General features: G+C 45.1%; 1 protein-coding gene across 2 annotated transcripts in view; it reads right to left on the bottom strand.

The window, feature by feature from the left end:
* Nucleotides 1–354: 354 nt before the first annotated feature.
* The window catches only part of LOC147698088 (acetylserotonin O-methyltransferase-like), a 448853-nt gene continuing 423079 nt past the window's right edge, over nucleotides 355–26128 (bottom strand). For both annotated transcript variants that reach the window (XM_086934766.1, XM_086934764.1), the window contains exon 8: nucleotides 355–986. In XM_086934766.1, coding sequence (XP_086790892.1) covers nucleotides 775–986 — 212 coding nt within the window. In that variant the 3' untranslated portion in view covers nucleotides 355–774. The remainder of the gene's footprint in view (nucleotides 987–26128) is intronic.

Raw genomic sequence — 26128 nt, 5'->3', positions numbered from 1 at the left:
TGGCCAGAGCAGGGCCCAGGTGGAGGAATTGTGAGCAAACTGTAAGTGCGCATGATGGTTTGGCCGGCCGCCTTGGGCCGGCCAAACAGTCATGTGCACTTTGCATGTTCTCAACTGGTTGGTTTTCACAGCCTGGGTGGAGAACATGCTCAGCCTCTCAGTACCTCTCTGAACGTTGAACCACGGTTCTCGGACCAATAAAAATGCTGCTGTAAGGCTGCGTTGTGATTGGCTAAGGGAGTCTGTGAGGCTGTGTGGTTCCTGCTCCCGGAGTCAACCAAGTAGCCAAAAATGGACTGAGAGGCAGCGGACGGCCTGCAGGTAAGTGTTTTTGAAATTATTTTTTTTCACTTTCCCACCCCACACTTCTCCTCACCCAACCACCCCTGTTAAGTAGCGGCTACCAGTGCACTCCTAGCAATTCTGTCCTTGTGTTTATGAAGTTGTTATTTTTCTATTTATTGATATGTAGAAGTACACAAACAAACCATCACATTATAAATATAAAACAAACAATATATTTTTTCAGTTTTATTCACTTCAAGTTTTTTCTGTTAGAGGAATTTAAAGATAATAACGATCTGAAACAACGTTCATGAATTAGAAGTAGGACAGGCAAAATGGTAGAGTGAATCTATAAGAGTTAATCTCTAAGAATTGGCATTAGAAAACCATTAGAAAAGGTGTAAATATAATTTTCCATTTTCCACGTAGGAGAAAAGCATGCATGATCTACCTTTACAGCTACATGATTCTGACTACTATTTAAACAGTTCATTTTATCGCTAGTATTGCGTCAAAGAACTTTCCAGTTGTCCTGATTTCAATATCCCTAAACCCAGCTGCAGTCAGAAGTTTCCTATATTCTGAAGGAGTTCTTTCTTTGCCTTCTGTGTGCATCAGCATGTTTAAGGAGCTCATCTGGGCTGCCAATGGACCACTTTTGTCTTCATTTAAAAGGGCTTCAACCAGGAGTATGCCACCACCTGGAGATAAAAAATAAAGTATCACATTTCCTGTCAATAGGTTGCGTGGCATTGAATTTTAGAACTGAAATATATGTGTTATAGAATTATTTTATCCAAAATAAAGAAAATCATTTAAATAAAGGCAGTTCAAAAGGCATAATTTATGAACATGATGACATTTTGTGAATTATTAAACAGCTTTTCAATTTTTCAATTTCAAATGTCTTTATTTCGATTTAATCCATCATAAAAGACAGTTTGTACTGTAAGATCATAAATATAGTTAAAAGGACAATTTCCATAAGTTAAAAAAAGACACTTAGCAATTAAGATAAACGATGGTAAATTATAATTTAAAATACAATATACACTGTGTGCTAGATAAAAACTTTAAAAAACTTTAAAAAGAACACTACACTGATTCTGGCCTGGCCCTAATAATCCATACCCATCCTTGGAATTTTGCTACGGCGATAACAATATGTTCGCTAGTGTCATACCTTAGGACCCTTAAGGCTTCGGATCCCACCCTTGTGCCCAGGTTTCGACAAATCGGTTTTAACTATTTAATCCGTGGGGCCACATAGGCCGGACACTCAAAAAATATATGGCCTATAGATTTCCTGCAATCCATACACCATCTACAAGAATCACCAACCTGTCCCCGCCAGTTTTTGGTGAATAAACGGATGGGTAGACAGCCAACCCTAAGGTGATGATATAATTTCCTATCACTGGACCTAGTAATAGTATCCCAATATTCTTCTAATAGAGGGTCGTTTTTTAGTTCCAGAAACATCCCAGACAGTGAGGTGGCCGACATCTGACTGAAGTGTTTCTGGCTAATCATGGTCCAGTACTGCTGTTTAAATAGCTTTTTTGGTGGAAAAGGTCTGTTAACAGGGTCAGACCACACATGTCCCATTCCCATAGCCTCCAAGAGCAGTCTAATGTGTTTAAACCGTGAGAGATTTCCAGAACCCATAATGGAACGTACATCCAACACTGCCTTTGCATACATAGCCAATTCTGGAGTACACCATAACCTCCTCCATAGAGCTAGTGGTTTAAAGCGGGCAATGTCATCTATGGCATGGCACCCAAGGTTCATTAATAACGGTTTCATGGGGCTAGAACTGGGGAGACCTATTAGATTTCCTAAAAATTTGTTTTGGGGCTTAACCAAAGAGAAAAGGTCAGCAAAACCCCATAGGTCCGCACCGTACAGGATCGCTGAACCTATCCTGGAATTATATATTTTCATAGCTGGGCCTATCCTTTTGGTCTGAGACGTTCTCTGTTCTTTTATCAGGCACCCTGTTAGTTGGGCAAACTTGAGAGTTAGAGTATCAATTTGCGGCTTCCAACTCATTCTACTCTCTAGAACGATGCCCAAGTAAGTCATTATGTTAGTCTGCTCTAATTTATGTTATTCATTGTGACGTGGCCCGCAACAGGTCTCCCCCCCCCCCCTGAACTTGGTCTTTGAGACATTAACCTGCAGATTGTGATCATTACAAAAATTCATCAAACTTATCTAGGGTGGCCTGCAGGCCCTTCTGCGTCTGGGACAATAAAAGCATATCATCCGCAAAATTAATAGCAGATATTTGGTCCCACCCAGGGAGGGGGCGTTTGTTGAAAAGTTTGAAAAGTACTGCACAACCCTGTTAATGTATAACAGAAACAGGGTTGGCGCAAGGACGCACCCTTGCCTGACACCCCCTGACAATGGAAATCTGCTTGTGACCTGCCCTTGCTTACCCCATCGCACTTGGGCGAAATTTGCCTCGTGGAGACTTTTTACAATATTGAGAAGTTCCGGGGGCATCCCCATACTATCTAGGACGCCCCACAATTTGACCCTAGGGACAAGGTCAAATGCTGACCTAAGGTCAACGAAGGCGGCGAACAGGGTACCATCACCAAGGCTGACAATTTTCCAGTAGATAAGTTTGAACCTAAGGACCTGTTCAATGGTGCTGGTGCATGATCTAAACCCAGCCCGAAGGGGTGATAAAATTCCCTCAAGCTCCATCCAGCTTTGTATTTGAGCCAGAACCATCCTTGCAATGATTTTTTGGATTGTATCTATCAAGCTGATAGGGCGATAGTTACCCGGGTTTATACGGTCTCCCTTCTTATATATTGGCAATATCTCAGCGCCTCTCCTTGATTCTGGCATAACAGCCCCCTTGGATATGGCATTAGCCAAAAAAGTGATATAGGGTACCCAGTTGTCTAAATCATGTTTGAAGAGGTCTGCCGGAATGCAGTCAATACCCGGGCCTTTCCACTAGGGATCTTACTCAGGGCCTCCTCTACTTCTCTACTTTCGAAGACTAGGTCATTCATACTGGCCATATCTTGGGTGATAGGGGGAATGACAGCCTCATTCAGGTTTAACCCCGAAAATTTCGACTCAAAGTGCTCGACCCATCTGTCTATAGGGACATGGTTTGCGGGTACCTGCGAGTTTTGAGAGTTACCCCACTTCACGATGTGCCAGAACTTGGTCAGGTTTTTTTTTTTACTGGCGACTAGGAGATCCTGCCAGTGGTCATTGTCCCACTCTTGCTTGGCCTGGTTTTTGGCTTTGGAGTAACTCCGCCTGGCTGATCTGATAGCATCCATGTTCTTTGCTTTGATGGCTGCTGCTAGTAGACCATATTTCTCCCTACACTGTATGCTATACCAATTTTTGGACTTGGGTTGACCCCCCTTCCCCTTTGGATTACCAGATTTGGTGAAGTGCATCTTTAGTTCAGAAAATAGGTCTACATGAAGTTGTGTTATCTTCATGTTTATGTCTGCCTGTGTTGGAAAAGAGCGCAAGGTTTCAAGGGCCCTAGTTACTTTGATTTTTATTGCATCTAGTGCCCCCGGATCGATAGCAACCTTCGCCCAGCACACCTTACGTTGGTCATTGGTTAAAAGGGCATCAGCCGTGACTATCTCCATTTTCTCTTTATAGTGCGGATCTCCGCTTAGCTGAAAAGTAGCTACAAGGGGGTTGTGGTCGCTGTCAGGGCGATCCACAATCACCATATCCCTTAAGGTTGACCAACACTCTACCTTAATAAGGATATAATCTATTCTATTCTTGCGCAAGCCATTGTCAAAAGTGTCCCTGCCCAATTTGTCGGAGATAGACCGCCCATTTGTTGCCCTAAAACCACATTCTAGGCAGAGACCCAACCATTGTAGGGCCAATTCTGTCCATTTCTTAATGGGTATAAGGTCGAGGTGGGGGATGTTCCATTGGGCGTCTAGTTCTGTCAGAAAAGTATCCCCATCAGCGTTCATTGGCTCGAAATAACAATTTAGGTCCCCTGCTATTATTGTGTTTATACCCGAATTAACTGTATCCAAAAAGCTGTCAAGGTTTTGAAAGATAACGGTACCACACCCTCCAGGCAGGCCTCTATTATAAACATTAATATTCAGTATGTCAGGGCCGCCAGAAAAATGCAGCTTTATGGCCAAAAGATCTGGGTTGTCTATGGCTAATTCCATGGGGCTGCCATTATTGGTTTGCCTGAGCCAGATACATAGACCACCCATAGGTCTACCCTTTACCCCTTTGGCTGCTGTTTTATAAAAGTTAAGAAAGCCTGGTAAATAGACCGGCTCAACTGCCCATGTCTCTTGAAAGACTAGTATATCAAATTTCTCAGCCCAGGCAGACCATTCTCCTATAGAGATCTTACTCCTCAAACCAGCTATATTCCAAGAAACCAAAGAAGAAGAATGCCGGTGTATTTTCACCTTATGGCAGAAACATGTTGGCCTTATTAACCACACAGCAAAGTAGACAGTGATTTTGTCACACTGTTTTGCACCCTTTTTTAATGTGACGTCCAGGTGAATAACAATAAAAGGATTTTTCTTTTGCCTTGACCGTCATTTTAACATCACTCACTCAATTTTCACTGCACTGCACTGTACCAGCCCCGCCAGTGGCGTGGACACTTTCATCTTGTGAACCACAACAGTGTGATATCCAGCCAATTCATCTGGGCATGGATACACCAATTTGGTTCTAGATGTCCTAAATGACGAGGCTCCGCCAAGAGGGTGGGCTGATAGGATTTCTACCTTACATTTAGTGTCTATCAACCACTTGGGACTGGTTCAGTGCAATATCAGTGTGTAGTTTGTTTCTTTGAAGACCTAGAGGACTTAGCTTCTTTTTCAGACCTTCAAGTTCTTTTTGTTCTTTGTAATTTGTAACTGCCCTCTTCCCACCATCATTAACAATTTGTTCCGCTACCACCCTAGGTTGGACTATGTCTCGCAGTTTAGTGGCTCCTGCGGGAAGTCAAGTCAAGTCAAGTCAATAGATTTATATAGCGCACTACATACCCATAGGGTCTCAAGGCGCTGGAGGGAGGGTGGGGGGTTACTTGTCGAATATCCAAGTTTTAAGTTGCTTTCTGAATGCTAGGTGGTTCTGGGTAAGGCGAAGGTGAGTGGGAAGTGAGTTCCAGGTTTTAGCTGCGAGGTAGGAGAAGGATCTACCTCCCATGGTGGTTTTGTTGATGCGAGGTACCGTGGCAAGGGCTTGGTTGGAGGATCGCAGCTGACGGGAGGGGGTGTAGAAGGACAAACGTGTGTTGAGGCATTCGGGCCCAAGTTCGTAAAGTGCTTTGTGTGCGTGGGTTAGGAGGCGGAAAGTAATCCTCTTATTTATGGGGAGCCAGTGGAGGTTTTTCAGGTGACCAGAGATGTGTTCTTTACGCGGGATGTCTAGTATGAGTCTGGCTGAAGCGTTCTGGATGCGTTGGAGTTTTTTCTGGAGTTTTGCGGTGGTACCGGCGTAAAGTGTGTTTCCGTAGTCCAGGCGGCTCGTGACCAGTGCGTGGGTGACCGTTTTTCTAGTTTCGGTGGGGATCCAGCGAAATGTTTTTTTGAGCATGCGGAGAATGTTGAAGCAAGATGATGAAACGGCGTTGACTTGTCTGGTCATCGAGAGTGAGGAGTCCAGGATGACGCCCAGGTTCCGTGCGTGGTCCGTCGGGATGGGGGCTTTTCCAAGGGCTTCTGGCCACCAAGAGTCATCCCAGGCGGAGGGGGAGGTGCCTAAGATGAGGACTTCTGTTTTGTCTGAGTTCAGTTTCAGACGGCTGTGCTTCATCCACTCGGCTACTTCTTTCATTCCTTCGTGTAAGTTGGTTTTGGCGGTGTTAGGGTCTTTGGTGAGTGATAGGATCAGTTGAGTGTCATCCGCGTAGGAGATGATGTTGAGATTATGTTGGCGAGCGATGGCCGCAAGGGGGCTCATGTATACGTTGAACCGAGGAGGGGTGCAATTTCTCACTTTGGGTAAGCGGTAAAGAGTGAGAAATATCGTTTAGACCATTTGTAGATACCATGGCCATATCGGGAGGTGGTGGAGGCCCTTGACCAATTTCGTGTCCCACAGCCCTGTCCAAAGTTGCTGAGTTTGCTATTACCATGTTTTCCAACCTCCCTACACTCTCACTGAGATGTTTAACCCTCTCCAAGATTGGAAGTATTAAAGATTTTAAAAGTTGTTCTAAGGTTTCTATGGTGCCTCTTGGGAGTGAACTTACTGGAGATAGGTTGGGATTAGTCATAGTAACTTGTTTACATGGGCCATTAGCCGATAAATGGTGCAGAATAGGGGGGTCTGTTTAAGTTGTAGCAGTTGAGAATTTTTGAACTTTTTGTACTTTCGCATGTCCACCCTTCTGTGTCCCTCTACCACGCTTTCTCTTGCCTATGGTTGGCGGTGTGGAGTTTCCCTTAGTTTTTTAGTGGTGTCTCCTTTACAGGATCCATTTGAGGATATACTCCTCAATCCTCATCAATCACTCTTTAACCCTCATTCTTTAATTCGTATCCCTATGTCTCACCCCTCATGCATCATCATTCCTCAGCCTTCATTCCTCATGGTTTTCTCTTTCTCATCACTTATATCTCATCTATCATTGATTATTTATCACTCCTCATCCCTCATCCCTCCTTCCTCACTTTCCATCCCTTGCTCCTCAAACCTCATCTCCTTCCTTGCTTCTCATCTGTATTTCTCAGCCATCATTCCTCATCCATGATTCCTAATCCATCATAACTCTCTCATCTTCTCTCACTTATCTTGACCAATACTCTACCCTCATCCATGATCCATAACATCCCATCGTCCCTCATCCATTACTTCTCATCCATCAGCCATCATTCCTTATTCCTCTTCCGTACTTCTAATCCCACATCCATCGCCCAATCACTCTTCATCCCTCATTCCTGACTTCATGTCCCTGCTTCTCATCCATCCCCCCTAATTATAATTTCTTACTTATTCTTTCTACTTATCATGTCTCATCCCTCATCAATCACAAATCAGTCCTCACTTCTTATTTCAGCTTCACATCCATCACATATTATCCCCCATCCATACCGCCCCACACCTCATTCATCTTTCCTAAACCATCACACCTCAAGCCGTATTCCTAACTTCTCATTTATCACCCCACATCCATAATTCTTATTCCTCATCCATCATTCGTCATTCCTCATTTGTATTCCATATTTATCATTCAACCCCCATCCTTCTTATTTCGCATTCATCTTTCATCATCCTTGCTTTATCCCTCATTCTTATTCATCATCTCTCATTCGTATTCCTCACTCATCATCCTTCTTCTGTTGTTCTTATTCCTCATCCCAATTCCTTCAGTCTTAGTCCTCATCCTTCAGTCATCATCCACCATTCTTATATTTCATCCCTCAGCTATCATAATACACTTTCAGTATTCTAAACCCCACCTTCGCCCTGATTGGTTAGCATCAGCCAATCAGAATTATTGCAATGGGCTTCATTTTACTGGGCTATCCCCTGAAAGAGAGCTTTCCCATCCGCACCTGCTGGCTTAGGGAAGAACAGAGGAAATGCCACTATGTTGGGGTGTGTGTGCTCTGGAAATCCATAGCTGTACAACATTTAATTTGCTTTAGATAACTGTTATTCTGCTTCCACTGGCGTCTGATAACTGCTCCAACAGGTTTGGGATGAGAGAGGGGCCTACATGGGTTGGGTCACGAATCAACTCTTGAAGAGAGAGTGATATGAGTTGATATTAACCCTTATATGTTTTCAGTTGCATTTGTAACAGAGCAACATGTTTTAGTTTGATGTTGCCATTAGTAGGTAGAGTGTTTTTCACTTGGGGATTGCATATTTCAGGCTGGGCTTGGTGGTGGGAGGTAGGGACTTAAGAGATGTGAAGTTAATGAGCAGGGGGGCTGGTATAGTATCAAGACGGTTTGGGTGAGATGGAGGAAAGTCATTGTGGAAGAGTAGGACACCATAATATTGCCATGGTTGACAATGGGTTCGGTTACCACAGAGTTTCCTACTTACATCAAACAAATGACCAGGCTAGCTCCTTGCCTGGCTCCCATACACCAACACACTCGCCCCTACTGAAAGCACTGCTGCTGGTTCTCCCCCTACCCTCGCTCCTCTACTCCCTCAGTAATATGTTCGAACTTCTACCTGGCTCTTCGTGCCTAAAATTTGCCCATTTTTGTTCATGCTTCCTCTCCTTCGGTTATATGGTGAAGAAATGATGTAACTCTTGTCACTGGTACCATTGCTATTATATACTGTATTGCGCTGCTTTCTGCCTAATTTTTCTTTTTTTGTACTGTTTCTTTTGAAAATTGATTAATGCAAAATTGAAATACATCAAGCAAGTAGCCCCAGATATTTTTTTCCTTCAGGAGATGCACTTGATGGAGACTGAATACAGATTCCTGTGAAGGAGTCAATCGATGTCACTTAGACATGCATGATTCTCTCGGGATTCCAAAGGAGTGGCAATACATGCCAAAAAGAGCATCCTTTTTTAAGACCATTAGGACATTTTTAAACCTGAGTAGCACAACTGTTGGGATAGAGGAACCTTAAGGTACAAAAGGCTATTTTCCTGTTAATGTCTATGCTCCTCATCGCCCACATAAAGATACACTGGGGAAAATAGGCCCAATTTTAGTGAAATCTGGGAATATCCTATTGCTGGGGGAGGGAGATTTTAATGTTATCATGATACCAGATTTTAATAGGATGAGAATCAGTCAAAGAGAAATCCCTGGGTACACACTCACATACGGTCTTGCTATACTTTCATACCCGTCTTGTCTATGCATTCAGACTCAAACAGGAAAGACTAGTTCAGTACACTAAATTAGCAAAATGTTGATTTCTACACCAGCATTAGAACGTTCACAGTCTTATTTTAATAAAAACATATACAAAAGAAGATTGACACAAAATGACAAGTTAAAATTTCAAAGAACACTCTTTGAAAAAGGTAGAATAAAAGCAGATATTCATAACAGTTCATTACATATACAAACAAGTTCAACTTAAAATGAGAAACAAAGAAGTCATGGACGAATGGATATCATAGGCAGATATTTCATTGAATCACAGGTCAAACAGAGAAAAAAACTTTGAAAAAACATTCTTACAAACAACCCCCTACACTCACTGTGGCCTACTGATATTTTCGCCACTGCTAATGTCTGGATCCAAAGGTCTTTGGTTAATGCAGAAGTGACACCAACAGTAACATTTATATATGTATATCAATTGCTCACTGGACCCTGCTTGGATTCTATATATGGAAAAATGCATTGACGCGTTTCGGTGCAGAAAACATATGATACTGTTGCACCTTCTTCAGGACTTCCGTATTTGGGGTCACCGGCTTCAGTAAATAGTGCTTAACACCCTCTCCAATAAATGTAGGGCAAAGCACCCGAATGGATGTTTTTTTGGAGTCTCTGATCCTGACTTCTACTCTGAGATGTAGTTCATCCTTTTCACAATTATAGGGTTCAACGATGTGGAGCCTCTTCTATCTTTTCCAGAGCTTTTAACCACATATGTGGGTATCTTAAAGCTAGCTTTCGGGAATCACGTCTCTGCCTCGTTCTTTCACCTTCAACCTGGAGATAGTGGGGTACTCTCTCTCTAGATACCTTTAATAGGATGAGGCCTGTAACCGGTAGAGATTCACAGTAACCTCAGTTGTCACAATTCATCAGAGCAATGGTCCTGAAGGACCTGGGGAGACTGTTGGAAACAATATTCTTTCTTCTCTGGGGTAAAGAGAGCAATCTCTAGACTAACTACTTATTTTCACGCAGAGGTGGGACTCCCGTGGCTACAAAGGCAGAATATATCGGACCACTCACCACTTCTCACCACCTTAGACAATACTACTTGGCTAGTGAGTTGACAATGGAGATTTTATACTTGGAACTAAGGGACCCAGAAACAGTCAAATAAATATGGAAGTACCCAATATTACTTTGAGGAGAATAAAGACTTAGTTGATTCCCCTATTATGGTATGGAAAGCCTACAAGGCAGTCCTGCGCAACAAACTACGAATACCGTTAGCACATGAAAAACGGGCAGATAGACTTAGACAATTGAGGTCAGCTTGGACTGGAAAGTGTGTTCACCACGGCGGAGTAAACCCGGGTTGACTCCGCTGTGGTGAACACACTCCCAGGACTACTGCTCCTACCGCACTGTTACACTGCTGGCCTGACATGACTTATACCCCTCACCTTCTTATGATAAGAGGTAGCTAGCTGTTCCTCAATATCCTTACAGCATCCAACTTCAAGCTCAGTACGAACCCGATGCAATTGCAGTGTTCTGGGAGACTTCAGAGACAGCTGCTGCAGGTCAGGGTCCTGAGGGTGCAGACCAGCGTCCACTGCTCCACTCCCAGCTGAATGAATCTTATCCCTGCTATGGCCCACAAAGTGTCCTTTGCATGCGGCCGCACTGCAGTTGTAGCAGTGGCCGCCAATGGCAGCAGTGAGGCATTGTCTACGTCAATGGCAACAGCCTCAATAGAATCGGACCACCGTCTATAGGCTGTGGAGAAGATCTCAGGCTCCAGGGTCGGACATCCCCATCTGAAGCTCCTTCAATCAGGCAGAGCAGTAGGCCTCCTCCAAGCCTGCAATGATGAGCACACCACTGCAGCAGTCGCAATGGTGGATTTCCTCATGAACGTGGTGCAGAGACCGGATGGCTCAGCAGGAGCTGACTTGGCATCTTCAGCGGACATAGCCTCTGTGTATTCAGGCATCGGAAGCAAGCAATCAATGCTATCAGCAGCTGATCTGGCAGCAGATTGTGCCCTGCAACAAGGTAACTTTTCTATACAGCATGTTTCTGCAGGAACCTGCCACAGTGTTATGATGCCTCCTATGCCCCAGTCAGTTTCACATGCGCATGCAGAATGTTCTTCTGATATGGAGTCAGTGGGGCTGCCTCTGAGGAAAGACAAGAGGCTAGTAGAGGGTGAAATCTGAGCAAAACAGGTATAAGTGATGGACTGGCCATATCTTGTTCAGAGGGTGCACTTGGAGGGGGGCCCCAGGTAGATTTGGATATCCCAGCGGGAATACTTACCTCACAAAATGTTGCTGGGGTCTTTAAAAATCATCATCTCACTCAGCAGAACTGGACATGGTGGCACCTGCTTATTTTGACACTGACAGTGTGGCAATTAATAAACTTCCTTAGTCCAAGTACAAGGATGGATCAAATGAATCTTCTCAGGAGGGAATTGAATCTCATGTAAGGCAGAAAGGCAAATAAAAGACAAAAGGCCAAGGAGGTCTTAAGAATGCTCTAGAATATCATGAAGGCGAGTGATTTATTAAATCAGTCTCAACACCCTCAAGATGCCACAGTGTAAATGGGTCACCTCAAAAGGTCAAGACTCTGATATCTCGGCTATCCAATTTCTGACCTTCCAGTCATCCCAGCTTACCTGTTTTTTTGGGGGGGATAGTTATTCACTTTCCGATTGCAACTTTAAGCTCGATGTTGCTCCTAGCCCCGTGACAGCCAAGGGAGAGCCCCTGACTCTCCAGGTATTGTATCTCCAGGGGGCTGTAACCCTGAAATACTTGCACCACCGGATGCTAACATCTCTACCCAAATTGATTTGTCTAGCTTAAAAAAACATCTTTGTCTATTATACTACAATTAGATGCACAAAACACAGGGGGACAGGAACATTATGCACATGCTAAAAAGGACAGTTTGGCTTTACTGCAGTCGGTGTTGGAAGTAACCAACAAGATGGCGCTGCTCACTTTGGAAATGGCTAAGTTTCAAAAGCGAGTGGCCTGGCAGAGGAAGTCGGTTCAGCAGCTGTGAAGTCAATGAAGTCACACAAGAGTCGGTGGATGCTTTTTTAAATAATTAGAAGATTTGGAAAATTGGCAATGGTGAAACAATCGGAGGGATTTTGGAATAAATGAGGGAAAAGAAGGAGATCCAAGTGTTTACATCATCAAGCTGATTCAACAAACATTTCCAGATTTGGCAGACTGAAGCAACAGGCTCACCAGCTGTCTCTCACCCTGAAGCAGACATCCAATTTAAGCCTCTGAACCTCGCCCAATGCTTATTTTTGTTGGCAACTTCATTTTCAGGCTGGCAATTTTTTTTAAAACCCTCCCCACAAGACCTATGAGTTGACTATGTCTATTTTTGTTCAATCATACTTATGTAAGGCTACAATGGACAGGCACTGGCAGTTTTGTCAATATATGGATCCCTTGACGGCAGTGGGGGCGCAGGTGTTTCAACAGGAACCGGCCTGCCTCAAGACTATTAAAGATAGCCGCTGATAGGTTTTTCAATCAGATTTCGAGGCATTGCAGGCTTTAAGCCATTGACAAGGAACATCCTTGCATTCTTCAGGGGGGGTCAATGCCGGCTGCTTTATGCTGCTGGAGTCCTCCAGCTAAGGAGGGATCAAGGAGGTCTGCAACACTTTCGGTTGAGTCGGGTGGGCGGGTGTCAGGCAGGGGTAGTGTGCGTGGTGTGTTTCCACAGTGCTGTTGATTCAGCAATAGCAAGGGGGCAAAGGATTCTTTCTCATAGAGATGGTAGAAGGGTTGGTCTCAGGGAGTCTAGATGGGTTTTTCTCTCAACCCCCTTGGTCTTTGGGGGGGTTGATTGGAGTGGGGTTACATGAGTCAGAATGTTTGCTATTTGATTAATGAATATGTGGCAACAATTGACAAAGGGAGGCAGTTGTGAACCAGGATAAGGGAGGGGCTCATTGAGTTCAGATTATTACAATTCTGAAGCTGAAATTTATGGGTTGGAATGTTGCCGGAATAAATCGACCGAGAAAGCGGCAAATAATTTGGGAAGAACTAATGGCTTCCACCCGCATATATTAGGAATAACTGAAACTCATCTTGCATACAAAGATCGGTTATCACTTAGACAGCTAGGCTATGACACCCTCATTTGCATGTCACATACAGCTTCAATCCATGAGGTGGCTATAAAGAAATTTAGGAACTTGGAGACTAATAAACTTAGAACTTCTGCGGTTTCTAGGGAGCAATGGGCCATAATTCAGGTAGTAATCCAAGCGCAAAAGAATACAATCTGTGTAGTTTATGGTTCAAATCTAGACGAGCCGTAAATGTTTGATTTATTAAGTTTGGAGCTGCTTGACTGGTCAGATGATTTAATTATAAAGGATGATTTTCATGTGTTATCAATTATGGTATAGACTCCACTAATAGTCGGGCGCATACAAGGATGTCTAAGACCCGTACCTCTATTTTAGAACTCATGCGTTTGCACAGTTTAGTTGATGTGTGGTGAACATATTTCCTCTCTATACCAGAGTATACCTACTACTCTTCTCCCCGTACAAGCAGTAGTCATGTATCAACATGATCTTTACTAAGCAGCAGATGCTTGTGGGTGCAGGTATTGAGGTATACCCTAAGGTTATATCAGACCATAACCCAGTAATGCTGACAATACAGGCTTTACAGAGAAGTAGGGTAAGTTGGCACCCATTTTCATTTACTCACCCTCTCTTTACTAATCTAGAGTAGTGAGTCTTTCTCAGAGGCTTACTTGGATAATTCATATGACGTGCTAGGGGCTCAGCCTCAGTTGCAGTTGTCTGGGACAGTATGAAAGCTTATATCAAGGGAGTGACACTCCAGTTTGTTCCTAAGAAACGTAGACCTATGCAGGCAAAAGCTAGAATTGCAACACTCACAGGCAATACTCACGAGAGACCCAGGTGAGTAGTTTATACTCCTCAGGCTGATTGAGAAGCTGCTTATGCTTGATCATGGGCTAAAGAAGAAGGTGGCTGCTAGCTATCATTGGAATAATACGCTCCAAATATGAATATGGCAAGAAAAGCTGGATGTGTTCTTGCACATCAGATCACTAATAAGTGGTCTAGAAGTGCTATTATTTGTATCTTGGGTGATGATGGGGTAGTATACACGCTCTCTCAGACTATCGCCAAGCAGTTTACATCTTTCTACCAAGGAATATATAGCAAGTCAGTAATCATGATTATGCTAATTTCTTAGATTATCTACACATATGTCACTTACTTCGGCTTGACCAGCAACACAAACTTGTATTACAGAGGGACATTGACTTAGGGGAAATCAAATAGGCTATTTGGGTTTTGGCGACAGTTGAAGTCGCAGGAGAAGAAGCAATCCTGCTTGAATTATATAAAGTATTTATTAACATCTTATTACCTGAATTCCTTGATATGTTTGTGTATATAGGTAGAGGAGGAGGAGCACCAGCATCCTGGGGAGTAACTAACATCGTAGAGTTTCTCAAAAAGGATAAGGCACCCGAGGAAAAGGGCTCTTATCGTCTAATACCACAAAAAAATGCAGATGCCAAGGTTATGTTCTAAAAGCCTGGCATTGTGCTTGGCTCCCCTTATGCATACTCTGGTCTCAGATCAACAGCATGGATTTGTGCCCTGCAGAGATATTACGAGCCACACCAACACTGCAATAGCGGTGTTTGATGTAGCAGAAAAAAAAAGACCAGATCGGTATGATCATGCTAGATGCTGAGAAGCCCTTTGATTGTGTCGCTTGGGATTCACCATAGTTAAATAAGAGAGGTTTCAGGTTAGGGAGTCGGTTCATATGATTGGTCCAGACTCTATTAAAAAATCTTATGCTAAGGTATTATTGGGGGGAAATTTCTCCCCTTTATTCAAAATATACAGAGGTGCATGCTAGGGGTGTCCAATTTCCCCCCTACTATTTGCTCTTTACATAGAACACTTTTCTAAGGCATTTATTACAGAACAAGGGAATTCAGCCAGTTAAATTAAATGAATGGTATTGAACTCAAAGTAACTGTCTATGCAGATGGCATTGTAGTTTTCTCTACTAATTCATCTGCCACTCTCGCATCCAAAGAGGCAAATCAAATCGGAGCTTTTTGCTGGGCATAAGCAGAACTTATCAAAAACACAGATAATTCATCATTTTCACCCAGATATTCAAATGCTCAGAGTAGCCACACAGGTCACAAACCTAGGAGTTAGACCGAGCAGTCAAGTGGAGGATATCAGTTCACTAAATTACGATCCTCTTTTACAGGCAGTAACCGTTAAACTATGACAATAGCACCGGCTCCCTCTTGGTAATGTAGGTCATCATTAAGATGAATGTTTTGCCTACATTTCTCTGTCTATTCCATTCCATACCACTCCTTGTACCAGATTCATTTTTCAAGCTTATAGAGGGGATGATCAGTAATTTTATATGGGGCTATAGGAGGGCTAGGCGTGCCATCCGTTTTTTTAAAACTTTCAATCAAACAAGGTGGTTTCAACCTTCTGGATTTTAAGTTGTGTTATTGGGCAGCGTTTGTAAATCACATTCAGAACATACTGATTAGGCGGCAAGTCAGGCTGTCCTCGCTGGGATATCAACTTGCACTTGGCCCTGACACCAGGTACTCACTTCATAAGCTTAAAGACCCCAAATACTCCAAGAGAGTCAGATCTAAGATAACCGAGGATCTGTTGCAGATTTGATGGGATATCTGTACTAAATATTCCTTACCTTCATCCCGCATTGACGTAATCCAGTTTTCTCGGATGTTTTACGATAACGTTGGGAAAGTCTGGAAAAGTTTGGGGGTTTGTCTTCATTATAGGAAGCATTTTGGCTCCTGCCATGCTCTTTTTTTAAATATTTGTAGATGCGGGACTATTTTTTACATGGCTGTAAGGTTAATGTTGACGGAGAAACAGCAGAAATTCTCACTGGTCTTTTATCAGGCTTTTGGTAAAATTTCTGTGAGTCTAGTTTATCAGAAGTTTATCTTGCATACTGAGGATGACAATAAGCAATTAGCCTTAAAATGGAGCCGACTTCTTGCACCTGAAACTTTGGTTACTGAGATGCAGGAGGCCTTTGATGTATTAGATCTCTCAGTAATTTTGGTTTGCCTCAAGCTGTAGCAATTTAGAACAGTCTGCATGCTTTATTATATGCCTGACTGCATTTCTAAATGGATATTGTTCTGTGCCCCAGACAAGATATACTGTTTAATGGCTGTACAATTCTTCAGGATTTTTGGGGCAGCGTACTTCAACTGACAACAGCGCACTTTGGGTTTGAATGCCAAATGACCATCAAGGAAATCTTTTTGGGTATAAACCAGGCTTCAATTTTGTTCTTGGGTCACTGCTATCTATCATAATTGTTGATGCTTGATTATGGATTGTCAGGGTCTGGATTAGCCCCTCACCAACGAAAGGCACTGAGTGGTGGGAGCTACTACTTCAAATTTATGAATGTGAATTTGCAGTGGTCAAGGTAAGAGATCCTTAAGCTATTAAGAAGGTGAGAAGAATATTCTCCAGTCTTCATTGGGAGTAGTTTTTTTAAAGTTTAGACTTTTCCCTCCCTTTCTAGCAACATGTTTTTTCTCTTTTGTCTTTCTTTTTTTCCTCTGTCATATTCATATACATATTTATTATTGAACTGTGATTGATTATTTTTTAAACCAGAGTTTGTTATTTGGAAATGTTTATTTGTGTTACCTGTGTCTTGTGTTAATCTTTTTTGACTCTTTATGAAATAAAATAAATAAAAAGATTTAGACAATTGGAAGCCTCCAGAGTGGAGTACCGTGACGTAGTAGAGAGTACGGGCAGATGCCACAACCTACCTACACTGAGGACCTTATGTAATGTAGGGGACAAGGCAGGTTATCTACTTGCCTGGCTAAGTTGTCATGGTTGAGGGAAATATTCAAACAGGCAGGTGAAAGGATAACACAAACAACAGAAAAAGCCCAGGAATTCAGAACTACAGAACATTCCATTGGGCCGGGCCGCAGAGGGAAGAGAAGGAGATAGAACCATTTCTAGACTCTCTTAATGTGCTGACATTGCTTTGAAATGCTTGTAGAGTACCTGAAAAAAGAGGATCTTGAAACTTCTCCATGATCTAGGAAACAGGGGAAGGCACCTGGACCCAGCAGGTTGCTGGTGGTGCTGTTCAAATAACTAGCCGCACTAATGGGCCCACATCTGTCCAGGATTTTTGGAGATGCAAGTCTGCAAGGACAGCTATCCTCAGATTTACGACATGCTTTAATCATGGTGATTAGAAAAAAAGGTAAACTGAGATCGACTGTGGCTCCTAACACCTAATCTCCATTCTAAATATGGAGAACAAGCTGCTGGCTGCAATGCTGGCCCGCAGGCTCAATAAGGTGATAACCTTGCTGGTCCATTGCAACCAAAAAGAATGTATGCCTCCTGGCTCGGCCCAGCAAAACTACAAGGGCTTTTATAATTTGTTGGACACTTTAAAGAACTTCAGTGTTGCCTTAGCTATAGTTTCCACTGATGCTGGGAAAACATTTGACTCAATACATTGGCCATACTTTTTCTTAGTTTGAGGCCTTTTGGCTATGGACCTCATTGCTGTGGCTGGTTAGCTCTCTTCCAGATAAAGCCCACAGTTGCCGTTCAGGTAAATGGCATGATGCCCAAAACATTTCCACTGGAGTGGGGACCAGGAAAGACTGCCCACTTTCCCCCCTCCTGGTCTTTATGCCTGTTGGGTCAGGGCCTTGGGTCAGGGTCTTGCTGACGGTAGTGAGCTTATGGGATGGCACAAAAAGAAGATCCCCTTACATGCATACAACTTCTTCCTATATATAACTAACCCCAGAGCGATACTGAGGTCCATACAGGTGGTGTTTGAGGTCTTCAGGGAATACTCAGGGTATAGGGTACAAAGGGGCAAGTCAGTACTTTTAAAGATTGGTGAATGAGACCTGGAAGGATAGCTCTGCTTCAATGTGGTGGCAGAACAATTTAAATACCTTGGTATATACGTTATGCTGAATCTGAAATGATTTGTGGACAAAAATATTGAGAATTTACTTGCAGACATGTAGGGTGATGCCATGTGGAGAAAGCTACCGCTGATACTCCTCAGGAGAACAGCCATCCTCAAAATGATTACTCTCTGTAAAATTCTGTACGTAATGCAGTTTCCTGATCCCTAAGACTTTCTTTATTGGACTTGAAAGAGAGGTTGTGGGATGAGGTGGCCCATGGATAGCCTTGAAAACCCTCTGTAGATCAGTATATAATGGAGGGATAGCTCCATGAACCCTGGTCCTCCTGCCACCCGGCGATACTCCACCGAAGAGCTCTGAGCTCTCAACTACGGATGCTGCAGTAACAACTGCTGCCACGCATCCCTGAAATTATTGGTAGGACCTTTCAGCTGCCGCAACTGTCTCCTCACCTGTGACACATCTTTGCCAGCCTCCACGGAGGTCCTCATCACCAACACCACCCCATTCTTGACTTGAATACTCCACAGCCTCCTGCTCAACACCAGATCCCCCTACAAACATGGTACCAAAACCTGGAACACCATCACCACCTTCACTTTGGATGTTGTCTTCATTACAGAGACCTGGTTCAAATCTGCCACCACACCCAACATTGCCAATACAATGCCCACCGGATAAAAGATGATACACCAAGACCGCATCAACAAACACAGAGGCAGCATTGCCATCATCCTCTGGGAAACCATCTGGTACACCTCTACCAAGGACAAGACCACACCAATCATGGAACATCTCAACTTCCAACTCCGCCCGGTTGACAGAACAACCAGTCCAACAAATTTATTCCACTGCTTCCTTCAAAAAGGAAGTAAAAATATTTATAATGACTAAGTTCTTGCCGTAAAACAGCCCGGGCTCCATTGCTTATTGACTGCCTACTGATTGACTACTAGATTATTGTGCACCTTTGATTCGCAGAACTCACCTGCTATGCTCATTTATGTATTGAATGTTCTTCTCCATGTACTGTATCCATTCCTTCCCTAATTGTGATGCACTTCTATCTTGTTCGTTTTACGTATACTCAAGTTATGCTTGTCCTTCCCACTTCCATACTAATCCCAGGCAGAGCAGGCGGAGTTGGTCTATGTGGAGCTCTACGGAGTTGGGCAAAAACTCTGCTCCGCGCCTACAACCCCCACCTCAATTGTATTTGAAAAATATTTACTTGAGGGTTGGGAGGCGGGAGAGTCTGGGGCTGAACTCTGCTCCCTCTCTGCTGTGGAGTCGGAAGTTTAGCAGGAACTTCGCTTTCTCCGTGCAATGCGGAGTATGCAAAAATCTGCACACTCCATCAGCGGAGCGGAGTTCGTAACCCATGGTTACTCCATACCCCACCTATCCTAACTGTAAAGCGATCTGATACTCGCCTGGGTCACGTTTGTGCTATATAAAACTTTCTAAATAAAATAAATAAATAAACCATCAGAGGCACCCTCGCCTACAGAGCCCCTGGCTCCTGACCAAGTCTCTGCAATGCCATTCCTGATTTCATTGTCATTCTCTTCATCCAAACACTACATCTTCCTCGGCGACCTCAAGTTCTACCTCAACGATCCCGAAGACACCAACACCACCAACTTCCTAGAGAGCATGGGTAACATCGGCCTCACCCAATGGGTCACTGACCCTACACACAGCACAGGACACATGCTCAAACCAATCCTCTAGTCCTGCGACAGAGTCAACTACAGCCACACCACCGAAGTCACCTAGACCTACCACAGCATTGCTCACTTTACCATCACGGGAGCACCACACTCCACCACCAAAAGCCCCAGCTTCTCCCTCCACAGCTGGAACAAAGTTACAGAAACTAAATGGACAGATGCCTTCAACACCACCGGACTCGACTCTACATCCTCTGTTGAGCAGGTGGTCAGGAACTTCACATCTAGGATAACCATTTGCACTGATAGAGACGCCCTCATCAAACCCTCCAGGACCAGGGCATGCACCAACCAAGCTAAATGGTATACACTAGAACTCAGGATCATGAAACGCACAGCAAATGTCTGGGGAGATGATGGTGTACCAGCTAGGACCCCACAGAATGAGCTACCTTCAAATCAGCCCTCAACAACTACTGTCAACACCGAAAAGACATGAAAAAATGCACCAAGGCAGACAGCATAGATCAAGGAACTCTTCAACATTGTCAGAGAGTATTCTTGCCCATCAGCCACCGAGAACATTATCCCCATCCCAAGAATTCTGCAAACACCCTGGTGGACTACTTTCACAACAAGATGCCCACCATCTACAGTATCTTTAAACCCTAACCCACTGAACTCTACAGTCTTCTCAGGCCAACTGACCCCACCCACATGCCTCCGCTCACTGCCTGGGAATAGCTCACCAGACAGAGCACCATGTCCATCATGAACTCCATCTACTCCAGATTTCCCACAGACCCATGCCCCCACCACTTCTTCACCATCTGAAGCAAGGAAATCAGCAGAAGATTCACCGCCATCATCAATGCATGCGTCGCGATAGCCGCCTTTCCCGATCAATGGTAACACACAGAGGTCAGACCCCTCCTCAAGAAACCATTTGCCAACCTCAGCGATCTCAAGAACTACCACCCCATCTCTCTACTCCCAGTTCCTGCCAAAATCCTTGAAAAAGCCATCAACTGACAGCTCACTGAAAACCTGAGGAGCAACAAGCTGGATACCATCTAAACCATCTTCCACACAAACCACAGCAAAGAGACAGCCCCTATCACTACCACTGATGATATCAGAACCCTCCTCAACCGTGGAGACACAGAGGCCTTGATCCTCCTTGACTCCTCAGCATCATTCAACATGGTATCCCGCAACACACTCATCAAGAGACTCCGTCACATTGGGATTAAGGGGGAAGCTCTCAACTGGATCCCATAACTTCTCAAACGACAAATACAGATAATCCACATACCTCCCTTCACGTTCAAACCCAAGAGCATCATCTGCGGTGTCTCAAAAGATTTGTCCCTCAGCCCCAAGATGTTCAACACCTACAAGATGTACCTGTCAGACATCGTCAGAACTCATGACGACAACATCACCTCCTATGCAGACAACACCCGCTCATCCTCTTGCTCCCAGAAGACCCTGCCACCACCAGAACCATCTTCTACAACTGCATGATGAGCGTTGCGAAATGGATGAAGGCTAACCGGCTGAAGCTCAACACAGACACGATGGAAGTGCTAATCTTTGGAAACAAGACCTCCCCATGGAACCACACCTGGTGGCTGGCAGAACTTGGACCCCTGCTCGCAACCTCGGCATCATGCTGTACAACAAACTCACCATGAAACACCAGATAAACACAGCCTCCTCTGCCTGCTTCTACACCATGTGTGTGCTCCAAAAGATACAGATGGCTCCCTATTGACACCAATAAAACCGTCACCCCAGCCCTAATCACCTGCCGGCTAGACTACGGCAATATACTCTGTGCAGAAATCACGACCCAGCTCCTAAAGAAACTCCAGATGATCCAGAACTCAGCCCCCACACTCATCCTCAACCTCCCCAATTGGACCCATATTACCCCTACCTCAGGAGCCTCCACCTGCTTCCCATCAAAACAGATGCCAAGTCAAGATGATGACACATGCCTACAAGGCTCACCATGACCAAGGACCAGCATCCATCAACCACCACCTGCACTGCCACCAACCTGCCAGACACATACGCTCCGCATACCCCACACACATACCTGCAAGCTGCCAAAGACTGGAACAGCCTCCCCCTCCACCTTCCTACAATAGCCTCCCTCGCGGAATTCAGAAATGGACTCAAGACATGGCTCTTTGACTGATTGCAGCAGAATCACAGCACTTGCATACCCTCACAGGTGATTATCCACCGTCTACAAATCCTGACTGATTGATTGATCGACCTACTGGCATAATATTGGGCTTCCCAACTTCTAACTTAATAAGAGTGGATTAATGCCTCCAAAGATGACCCAGCAGTTGGGTCGGACAGATGGAATATGGTCGAGCCCACTTCGGTATCCTTCCCATATAGGCAGGTGTAACAAACCTCCTTACCCCTGCACAGGTAGTCATAATGGCTTAGGAGAGAGCGAGGACCCGTATAGGGAGTAAGGGCAGGGTCACGATGGTAACACTACAATGGGAAGGTTCTGTGTTAAAACAGGTTTGCAAGCAACAGGGATTTGCCGTCTTGGATTTGATTGGTATCTCTAGTGTAGGAGACACTTTAGAAGTCTGGTGTAAGAAATACATACTGATACCTTGTCTCCTGTATAAAAATAAGTCAAGGAGTCATGCATTGTGTTTTTATTAGGTGATACACGTTTTTTATTACACACTTGACACTGCATGCTCTTTTCATTTAAGTGTAAGCATTTGATCTTATTTGATACTACTTGATCGATATATTTCAAAGATTTTGCAAAAGAAAACATACAATGAATAAATCAATTGAAGTAAAAAATACAGGTTGAGTGCCTACGTCAATATTTGTTGTGGTATATTAACTAATTATCTGGTCAGAAAGTATTTCAGACCAGACTCCTCTTTGTTTACATGATTTAATATCGATAGTGAACAATTGTGTCTTGCAAGTATGTCTATGAGCTTTCAGGGCCTACTTTATGGGTGGATTATAAGTATTGAAAATTGAGGTTTAGGACTAAGAAAAGGTCTCTTTCCCTAGGTCGAAATGGCATTTTAAAACTGCACACCCAAGTGGCAGTGGCAAGCTTTAAACATATTTTATAGTGCTACTTTAACGGGTGGCAGAATGAATGCTGCAAGCCCACTAGTAACATTTAATTTGTAAGCCCTTTGTACACGTAGTACCATCTACTAGGGACTTCGAAGTAATTAAATGTGCCTATTACGTGTAGAACAATTTTAATATGCTTGAAGGAGAGAGCACAAGCACTTTACCACTGGTTAGCCGTGGAAAAATAAATGTGTGTGTCTTGTAAAGCGCACTGCTACCCGGAGGAGTCCTGGCACTATAGACCGCTGGGGAACCCATCCTGGCTTTCCCTGTGAGATGTTCCCTCCTGGGTATCTCCAAGGTGAAACCAGGCATCCCCGGCGTTTGTGGGGGGCCGTTGTGGAGATGAGGCAAGCTAATTGTAAAGAAGGGGTCGCACTCCGACTCCACCCACCAGCAGGTGTACCCTAGGAGCATCATGGTAGATGCAGTCTTTGATAGCGTGTGCGCTAATTCGATGAAAAGTGTGTTATAGCAAGGTTGCAGCACCAACTCTGGACACCGGTGTTTCGGAATTGTTGTTCCTCGTCAGCAGAGTGTAGGTTTTTCGGGGTTAGCTGTGCAGGCTGCCAAGTGTTCTCAGGTTGATACCTCTCAAGGCGCGGGTGCAGGATCCGAGCTTGTCAGCTCTAGCTCGAGGGAGCCAATTAACTGTAAAGAAGGGGTCGCACTCCGACTCCACCCACCAGCAGGTGTACCCCAGGAGCATCATGGTGGATGCAGTCTTTGATAGCGTGTGCGCTAATTCGATGAAAAGTGTGTTATAGCAAGGTTGCAGCACCAACTCTGGACACCGGTGTTTCGGAATTGTTGTTCCTCGTCAGCAGAGTGTAGATTTTTCGGGGTTAGCTGTGCAGGCTGCCAAGTGTTCTCAGGTTGATACCTCTCAAGGCGCGGGTGCGGGATCCGAGCTCGTCAGCTCTAGCTCGAGGGAGCCAATTAACTGTAAAGAAGGGGTCGCACTCCGACTCCACCCACCAGCAGGTGTACACCAGGAGCATCATGGTAGATGCAGTCTTTGATAGCGTGTGCGCTAATTCGATGAAAAGTGTGTTATAGCAAGGTTGCAGCACCAACTCTGGACACCGGTGTTTCGGAATAGTTGTTCCTCGTCAGCAGAGTGTAGGTTTTTCGGGGTTAGCTGTGCAGGCTGCCAAGTGTTCTCAGGTTGATACCTCTCAAGGCGCGGGTGCGGGATCCGAGCTCGTCAGCTCTAGCTCGAGGGAGCCAATTAACTGTAAAGAAGGGGTCGCACTCCGACTTCACCCACCAGCAGGTGTACCCCAGGAGCATCATGGTAGATGCAGTCTTTGATAGCGTGTGCGCTAATTCGATGAAAAGTGTGTTATAGCAAGGTTGCAGCACCAACTCTGGACACCGGTGTTTCGGAATTGTTGTTCCTCGTCAGCAGAGTGTAGGTTTTTCGGGGTTAGCTGTGCAGGCTGCCAAGTGTTCTCAGGTTGATACCTCTCAAGGCGCGGGTGCGGGATCCGAGCTCGTCAGCTCTAGCTCGAGGGAGCCAATTAACTGTAAAGAAGGGGTCGCACTCCGACTCCACCCACCAGCAGGTGTACCCCAGGAGCATCATGGTAGATGCAGTCTTTGATAGCGTGTGCGCTAATTCGATGAAAAGTGTGTTATAGCAAGGTTGCAGCACCAACTCTGGACACCGGTGTTTCGGAATTGTTGTTCCTCGTCAGCAGAGTGTAGGTTTTTTGGGGTTAGCTGTGCAGGCTGCCAAGTGTTCTCAGGTTGATACCTCTCAAGGCGCGGGTGTGGGATCCGAGCTCGTCAGCTCTAGCTCGAGGGAGCCAATTAACTGTAAAGAAGGGGTCGCACTCCGACTCCACCCACCAGCAGGTGTACCCCAGGAGCATCATGGTAGATGCAGTCTTTGATAGCGTGTGCGCTGACGAGCTCGGATCTCGCACCCGCGCCAGAGAGGTACATACCTGAGAACACTTGGCAGCCTGCACAGCTAAACCCCGAAAACCTACACTCTGCTGACGAGGAACATGAATTCCGAAACACCGGTGTCCAGAGTTGGTGCTGCAACCTTGCTACGACACACTTTCATCGTAATAGCGCACACGCTATCAAGAGACTGCATCTACCATGATGCTCCTGGGGCACACCTGCTGGTGGGTGAGTCGGAGTGCGAAACCCCCCCCCCTCAAAGTTGATTGGCTCCCTCGAGCTAGAGCTGACGAGCTCGGATCTCGCACCCGCGCCAGAGAGGTACATACCTGAGAACACTTGGCAGCCTGCACAGCTAAACCCCGAAAACCTACACTCTGCTGACGAGGAACAAGAATTCCGAAACACCGGTGTCCAGAGTTGGTGCTGCAACCTTGCTACGACACACTTTCATCGTAATAGCGCACACGCTATCAAGAGACTGCATCTACCATGATGCTCCTGGGGCACACCTGCTGGTGGGTGAGTCAGAGTGCGAAACCCCCCCCCCCCTCAAAGTTGATTGGTTCCCTCAAGCTAGAGCTGGCGAGCTCGGATCTCGCACCCGCGCCAGAGAGGTACATAACTGAGAACACTTGGCAGCCTGCACAGCTAAACCCCGAAAACCTACACTCTGCTGACGAGGAACAAGAATTCCGAAACACCGGTGTCCAGAGTTGGTGCTGCAACCTTGCTACGACACACTTTCATCGTAATAGCGCACACGCTATCAAGAGACTGCATCTACCATGATGCTCCTGGGGCACACCTGCTGGTGGGTGAGTCGGAGTGCGAAACCCCCCCTCAAAGTTGATTGGCTCCCTCGAGCTAGAGCTGACGAGCTCGGATCTCGCACCCGCGCCAGAGAGGTACATACCTGAGAACACTTGGCAGCCTGCACAGCTAAACCCCGAAAACCTACACTCTGCTGACGAGGAACACGAATTCCGAAACACCGGTGTCCAGAGTTGGTGCTGCAACCTTGCTACGACACACTTTCATCGTAATAGCGCACACGCTATCAAGAGACTGCATCTACCATGATGCTCCTGGGGCACACCTGCTGGTGGGTGAGTCGGAGTGCGAAACCCCCCCCCCTCAAAGATGATTGGCTCCCTCGAGCTAGAGCTGACGAGCTCGGATCTCGCACCCGCGCCAGAGAGGTACATACCTGAGAACACTTGGCAG

Source organism: Lissotriton vulgaris, chromosome 8 (assembly GCF_964263255.1).
Source record: "Lissotriton vulgaris chromosome 8, aLisVul1.2, whole genome shotgun sequence".
Classification (NCBI taxonomy): Eukaryota; Metazoa; Chordata; class Amphibia; order Caudata; family Salamandridae; genus Lissotriton; species Lissotriton vulgaris.
This window is presented reverse-complemented; position numbering and strand designations above follow the sequence as displayed.